We start from the raw sequence: 8,067 nt of genomic DNA, 5'->3' as shown, positions 1-8,067 counted from the left end.
TTAATTTTTAATAAATATTTAAATTTATAATTTATAAGTTCGTGTGTCATAATATATTGGTTAAGTAAAATTTAAGTTCGACTTAATTATAAATGATTAAGTTCAAAATTCAAAAGCTCGACACTAATCGATTAGTCCTGCCTGCCTTAAATTTGGATTAATAATGAATAGAGAAATATTTGAAGGGGGAAAGGGAAAAATGATGTTGTCGTCTTCTATATTTCTCTGTCTTTTCCAGTCTTCTTAAAAGAAAGCCCTCGAAATTCTACAATATTAATACTTCCCTGCCCTCGTCGTCGTCGTCGTCGTCGTCGTCCACGTCCTCCTCTTCCTCCTCGGCCCTCTCCCCCTTCCATGTGAAGATTAAGGTTAGGACTGTGGGAAACCTCGACGTCCTTCTGTCCTCTCTCTAAGATTTCTCGGGCCAAAGCCGATGAGCCGCCGGAGATCCCCCTCTGCAACCGCCGCATCCTCGCTTCTGTTTCTCCTCTTGGTGGCGATCTCCTGCTCCGATGGGCGTGGAGTTACGGGACCAGACCCTCACGGGGTGGAGAGATCCGCCTTGCTGCAGTTCAAGAGCTGCGTTACTTCCGACCCTGCTGGGTTGCTCGAGATATGGGGCTCCGACTCCAACCACTGCTCTTGGCCTGGCGTCGCGTGCGATGGGCAGTCACGGGTCGTCTCCCTTAATATCTCTGCGAAAGGCGATGCTTTTGAACTCCCCTGCTCCCGCTCAGGCCCACGCCGACGCAGCTGCGGCGATTTTGACCGCAGGTTGGCTGGGACACTTGGTGTGTTTCTCCGGAGCTTGTCAGAGCTCAGGGTACTCTCCTTGCCGTTCCACGACTTTCATGGCGAGATCCCGGACGATCTCTGGGGCTTGGAGAGTCTGGAAGTGCTTGACCTCGAGAGTAACTCGCTTTCTGGTGGCTTGCCCTCACGCTTCCCACGTCGGTTACGTGTGTTAAATTTGGCTTCCAATTTGATCAAAGGTCAGATCCCTCGTTCCTTCTCGAGATGCGTGGATTTAGAAATCCTAGACCTATCCGGCAACAAGGTCAACGGAACATTTCCTAAATTTCTTGGTGGCTTCTCCAAGCTTAGAGAGCTCTATCTTTCTTTTAATCGTCTTGGCGGGCCGATTCCTGATGAGCTAGGATATGGGTGCCGGAGTTTGCAAATATTGGACTTGTCTGGAAACTCGTTTAGGGAAAGCATTCGGTCCAATTTAGCAAATTGCACTGAGCTGCGAGTTCTAATGCTGTTTTCTAACCTTCTTGTGGGTTTTATTCCTCCTGATCTCGGGCGATTGAAAAAGCTTCAGGTGTTGGACGTCTCGAGGAACAGTCTTAGTGGATTTGTACCTGCTGAGCTAGGAAACTGCTTAGAATTGTCTGTCATTGTTCTTCTGAATCAGTATGATCCGATGCCAGATGAGGAAGTCTCGAGCTCTGTTGATTTTGATGAATTTAATTGTTTCCAAGGAAGACTTGTGGAAAATATCACAGCTCTCCCGAGGCTTAGGGTGCTTTGGGCCCCAAGGGCAACGTTTGAAGGGATGATTCCTAGCAATTGGGGAATCTGTGAGAATCTTGAGGTGGTTAATTTAGGCCAGAATCTTTTTCAAGGACGTATACCACAAGCATTTACCCAATGCAAAAAACTTAGATTTCTTAATTTGAGCTCAAATAGTTTGACTGGTTGGCTTAATGTGGAGCTTCCAGTGCCATGTATGGATGTCTTTGATGTCAGTGGGAATCAGTTGTCTGGCTCCATCCCTAGGTTTGCCTACACAGAGTGCCCTTCATCTAACATCACACCAGATGACCTATCCTTTGCTTATATTTCATTCTTTGCTTACAATAGTTTTAAAGGTTTGCAAAGGCCTTTTTATGAACTTGGTGGTGAATTTACTATATATCACAATTTTGCGAACAATAATTTTACTGGCATTCTGTCTTCTTTACCATTGGCCGACGGCAGGTTCCAGAACGATTCCATCTATGTATTTCTTGCTAATAGGAATCATCTTTTTGGGTCACTGAATGCTATCATATTGGAGAAGTGCAGCATGGTGAGTCATTTGCTGATAGATTTGAGCAACAATATGATATCTGGAAGATTTACATCTGAAGTAGGTGAAACATGCCAGTCTCTTGTGGTTCTGGATGTTGCCAGTAATCAGATATCTGGAACCATTCCTGCAAATTTTGGGTTGTTAAGTAATCTTGTTTGTCTGAATTTGAGTTGGAACCAGCTGCAGGGTGAGATACCAGCAAGTATTACACAGTTAAAAAGCTTAAAATATCTCTCGTTGGCCAGTAACAATTTCAGTGGTCACATTCCTCCTGACATTATTAAATTGCATTCTCTTCAGGTTTTGGATCTGTCTTCAAATTCCCTTGCTGGTTATATTCCTACTGTTTTTGTGAAGATGAGAAATCTCACTTCCCTTTTACTTAATAACAACAAGCTTTCTGGGCCTATTCCTTCAGCTTTTGCCTACTTTGCATCACTTTCAAAATTCAATGTTTCATTCAATAATTTGTCTGGATCATGGCCTCTTAATGCCGGTACAGTGAGATGTGATAGTGTCTTTGGAAACCCTTTGCTTCGATCTTGTCCTGCCTACTCTCTCTCTGTTCCTTCATATGATATGCAGGCAAGCAACCAGAGTCGACAGTTATATATGGAATCAGAGTCAGCAAGTTCATCCAGTGCTAGCAGTGGTGGCAACAGCTTTAGTTCTATTGAAATTGCCTCAATTGCATCAGCAGCAGCCATAGTTTCAGTCCTCTTGGTTCTGATTGGCCTTTATATTTACACAAGAAAGTGCGCTCCAGGCATTAGGTCCTCTATTAGGTCTTCTGGAAGAAAAGAAGTGTCTGTCTTTGTGGAAATTGGGGTTCCATTGACTTATGAAAGTGTTGCACGAGCCACTGGTGGTTTTAATGCAAGCAACTGCATTGGAAGTGGAGGTTTTGGGGCCACATACAAGGCTGAGATTTCACCAGGAGTTCTAGTAGCTATAAAGAGACTCGCAGTAGGAAGGTTTCAAGGTGTTCAACAGTTCCATGCAGAGATCAAGACTCTTGGAAGATTGAAGCATTCTAATCTTGTGATGCTGATAGGTTACCATCTTAGTGATTCTGAGATGTTTTTGATTTACAATTATCTTTCAGGTGGTAATTTGGAGAGATTTATACAAGAAAGGTCGAGAAGACCTGTAAATTGGAGAATGCTTCACAAAATTGCTTTAGACATTGCTTGTGCTCTTAATTATTTACATGACCAATGTGTGCCCCGTATCCTTCATCGAGATGTTAAACCAAGCAATATATTGTTGGACAATGAATATAATGCTTATCTCTCAGATTTTGGATTGGCAAGGCTTCTAGGAAATTCTGAGACTCATGCAACTACTGGTGTGGCTGGAACTTTTGGGTATGTTGCTCCTGAATATGCCATGACATGTCGCGTTTCTGATAAAGCAGACGTTTATAGCTATGGCGTGGTACTATTGGAGCTAATTTCAGATAAGAAAGCACTGGATCCTTCCTTCTCCCCCTATGGGAATGGTTTCAACATAGTAACTTGGGCATCCATGTTATTGCAAAAAGGTCGGGCCCGTGAGTTCTTCACTGAAGGGCTTTGGGATGTGGCTCCCCATGATGATTTGGTGGAAACTTTGCATTTGGGTGTCAAGTGTACTGTTGATTCACTTTCTATTAGGCCCTCAATGAAACAAGTCGTTCAACGATTAAGAACTCTCCAACCTCCACATTTTGGGCGTGGTTGATGTATTCTTCATGAGTGGTATGATGCACTATTCATAGTTACAGTTATCTTGTTGATCTGAAGACTTTAATACTGCCTATTAGTGCCACACGAGAATTGAGTTATATTAATCTGTTTTATGCTGTCCAAGTCTATACTTGTTAGACACTGGAAACCCATAGGTGTTCTTCCTCTCATATTTCTCTCCACTAGGAAATTCAGGCAGAATATGCTAGTGACATTAACGTCTTTAGACTAACCAAATTTAAAAACAGTATTACAAGAAGTCTGTAGGCTGCAACTGCTTCTTCTTCTTCTTCTTATTATTATTATTATTATCATCATTAACTTGTGCATTCTGAACTTCAATAGGCAATTGAATGTTCATACATCGATTGGAACCTTGAGATGTACTTGAGATAAAACAAAACTATTGACTGCATACAGTAACTAGGGAGAAAATTACGTTCTCTTACCTTGCACTTGTTTGATTCATATACACTTGTACTTCAGTTCGATAAACTCTTTCATATTGATCTTAACCAGAATGTTTTTGTTTCTTGCTATTCTTCAAAATCATTTAAGGATGATATGTATGTCTTCCATCCGACTGAAGTAACTGAGCAGCCCAAGGATGCATTACCTGAGAGCTTTCACCAGTTTGAATTTCATGATAAGCTGATTGGTATAAGCAATATTCCTTGGAATTCTTACCCAGAAAAATCCATCTGAGAGGTTTGTTTCCAACTCTCTTTTGCTTGATAATGATAGCAGATCTTGATACTGCTAACATCTTCTAATAATTTACTTAAATTGCTAACTTCAGATATATCTTATCACCACTCATCCAACTAACTTGTTGCAAAATTTGTTGGTTGACTTCATAACTTATACCAGGGGCATGTCTTGCTAACCAAATTTACATGAGAGCCACAGTGATAAGCGCCTTGATGCCATCTAAACATTCAGCATATGTATCTTTTCTTGCAATTACAGATATTATTATCTGCACCATATTTTTAATGACAGAAGTACCTCGATGCCATCTAAACATTCAGTATCTGTAGCTTTTCTTGTAATTACAGATATCATTATCTGCACAATATTTTTAATGACAATGAACTAAAGTGCCCTAGTATGCAGCCAGAGTTTTTTTTTTCTTTAACTATAAAATTTCTCACTTTTCTTAATTCTACTATAAACCAATTTCAGTTTGCACTATGAATATTTACTACAGCATGTTACAAAGCTGAGATCAATTTAGCTATGACTCAGGTCCAATTGACTCATGTCCAATGTTGTAGTATAGATTTGGACAGGGTGCATGTTTTAGCAATTGGATAAATAATTGGATTTTTTTTTTGTTAAATTTTCCTACTTGTTCTGTTGTATGTGTGGAAAGAAAGAAGGGTACGGTATTCCAGTAAATTGCTTATTACTGTTACTGTGCATTTTTGGTGCTTTATGCTGACTATTGATTGTTGCACTCTATGAGATTGTTCTGATGTTGCAGCATATGGAAATATGGAATATTGGAGAACCTCTGGATTTTTGATGTGGGAACAAGAAATACCTAAGTGAGTGAAAGGCAATGCCATCTTACTGTCAGTCCACAGGGAGAGGCCCATAGTTGCTCCATTAAACTTGTGAGGACCATCATATGCATTTATCTGTGACAGAGGTATAAAAGCTATTTATTGGCCTTCTTTAAGAATATTCTGTGGCTATTTTGCAACTTGAACCATCTATTTTCTTTTGCACTTTGTTACTTGATGTGTTTTTAGCAACCATGGATTGACTTTAAACATGGCAATCTCTGATTATATGATTAAACATATCGAATTGGTGCACAACCAATATCAAATTCTAGTTTGCTCACCAATAGTGACTGTGTGATATACTTGTGACAAACTTTTAGTTTGTAGTTTCTCAATGTTGATACTGGAAACTAGAATGAGCAGTGATGCTTCTCTGGTAACGTGCCATTTAAAGCCAATTGTTTAGAGAAATGGATTACTGTTGTTGTTTCTGCAGAAGATCTGGGAGGGTTTACAATGGGAATGGTACTTTGTGTGTGTGTGTGTGCACGCGCACGCACATATGTTGGGGAATGCTCCACAGACCATGATTTTGTTGCTTTTGCTGAAAGAATATTATTCTCCAACAGAAGACAATGAAGAACTCATTTTGAGCTGTAGACCTTCTTCTTGAAGAATATAAGTCCTTTATTTCTTTCTTTCTTTGGGGAAAACCTGGTCATAACAATAAACTACATTCTCCACACGCCTTGGCTTTTTATTATCATTTTTGTTTGTTCTTCTGCAAAGTGGTTCGGCAACCAATTTAAATTTTAGCGAGGGCTCAAGCAGAAAAAACCTAGAGTCTTCTGGTGAAGATTGGCATTCTGATTGGTGCAATTTGCTAAGGAAGAAGAGCAGAGGGAACATTATTTATGTTGGCATCCAACTCATAATCTTATGGAATATTTATTTCTAGCCACAACTCAGATTTCAAACTAATGCAATGATTTAAGTAACTTAGCAAGAATATTCTCGATTTTTTCTTGTGCGAAGATCCTTTTGAATCATTTGCTAAATTCACAAGGTATATTGAAAAAAATGAAGGTTTTTTTTATTAAGTTTGTCCTTCATACATGATAAGTTTTATCTGTCAGGTTCGATAAGGGGCTGGACTCTTGCAATTAGTCCTAATAGTTTGCTAATACAATTTGATGACAATATATGCTAAGTTGTATGCTAATGCCTGGGCATTGAAAAATCATATGTTAGCCTTTGAGATGGTATTTCTTAATCTTGTATTACCTTTAATGTTGTTATCTCACAATTCTGAAACACTAATTTTCTTATTGTGATCACAAGGGCTGAGCTCTAATTGTTTAACGACACTATTGATTGTAACCAATATTTCTAAAGGATTATTGGTTACAGATACGATAAATTGCTGAATTGCAGTCTTAAATTAGTATTCGAAGATTTAAATTTGGTGCAAGTTATCTCTTGTATTCACGTTGATGAAACTTCATCTCTCATGGTAAACAATCCAAGCATCTATTGAAAGAACAAGAGCAATGCAACGTGGTTTTTATATAATCTTTGAGTCTATTTTGGGGAAAGAAGCTAAGCCTATATGAGTAAAAGAAAAAATTCGGATAAAAATTTGTCGCACATTGTACAATTGTTTTGTCAATTATATTTAGATTTGCTCTTAATACCAATGGAGGAAATAAAAGTCTCAACACCTATGAAGCATATGATGTCTGCTTGATGACATACTTATTCCACTTGTTAACTTGCACGATTTCATTAATACTTTTGGCATAATAGCTTAGCATCTATCACTCTGCCTTTTGCTTGCCTTCACTTGGAAACTAGATGCATTTTCCACATTAACAATCTCATCAATCAGATATCTAAATATTAACATCTTGATCTACATTGTGTCTTGTGACTCCTTGCAGGAATCAGTCCAACGCTCTATTTGCTGGAGCAAATCTTCACTTAGAGTCAAGTTGTCATCACCTTCACTGAAGCTCTCGGCCATGAGATGATCGATATCAGAGCACAAAACTTTTAGCAGCTGTTGTCTGCTCGGGAATCTTGTATTTGCCACTTGAACCAATAGCTTGGGGCAAACGCCTGACGACCCAGCCAACTCCAACTTACGTTGTAGAAGTTCATTCACTACATCAAGCAGTAGCTTGCGGTGAAGTTTCTCAGGTTCTGACTTCGAATTTTTATTGATGGTCTCCGGTTTGACGAGGCAGCCAGACTTTGGTTGCTCTAGAACAAGAAACAAGTCAGGATTTATCGGATGGTCTAAAGGGTGAAGCTGGATCGCCATTGTAGTGATTTGTCTTAATGTTAGATCTCTGTTCAGAAGACCAGATGTGATGCCAACCGAGCAATTTGAGAAAATGATTTTAATATTTTTGTAGAATCTGGTATTTAGGGTATTTTGATAATTTTTATCGGTTGAACTTTAAATTTTGAGTTCTGAGTTCGTTTAGGATATTTTAGATTTTTAATATGTTTAAAATTTTATCTTTTTATAGGGATTTCTTTCCTTTACTTGTATTTTAAGAATTAAAGTTTATATAAATAATTATTTAGGGTTGACGTAAGAAAGTTTTTGATCAATATTAATTAGGTCATGTCGTTCTTTTTTTTAAAGCTTTGAGTAGTTTTTTTCAATGGATTCCATAGTTGTTTTTGATATTCGTGCATGAATCAATGAATTTGATAATCATATGTTGTATCAATTTGGTATCTA

At 38.7% G+C, this 8,067-nt stretch overlaps 1 protein-coding gene across 1 annotated transcript; it reads left to right on the top strand.

The window, feature by feature from the left end:
• The first annotated feature begins 254 nt into the window (after positions 1–254).
• Positions 255–7,918, top strand: LOC122042609 (LRR receptor-like serine/threonine-protein kinase RPK2). The gene is made up of 4 exons (XM_042602795.1): positions 255–3,816; positions 4,363–4,512; positions 5,291–5,458; positions 7,256–7,918. The coding sequence occupies exon 1, from the start codon at positions 434–436 to the stop codon at positions 3,797–3,799; it is 3,366 nt and encodes a 1,121-aa protein (XP_042458729.1). The 5' UTR covers positions 255–433; the 3' UTR covers positions 3,800–3,816; positions 4,363–4,512; positions 5,291–5,458; positions 7,256–7,918.
• The last annotated feature ends 149 nt before the right edge of the window (positions 7,919–8,067 follow it).

This window comes from Zingiber officinale, chromosome 2A (assembly GCF_018446385.1).
Source record: "Zingiber officinale cultivar Zhangliang chromosome 2A, Zo_v1.1, whole genome shotgun sequence".
Lineage (NCBI taxonomy): Eukaryota > Viridiplantae > Streptophyta > Magnoliopsida > Zingiberales > Zingiberaceae > Zingiber > Zingiber officinale.
Note: the sequence above shows the minus strand (reverse complement) of the source record. Positions and strands in the feature narration are given on the sequence as shown.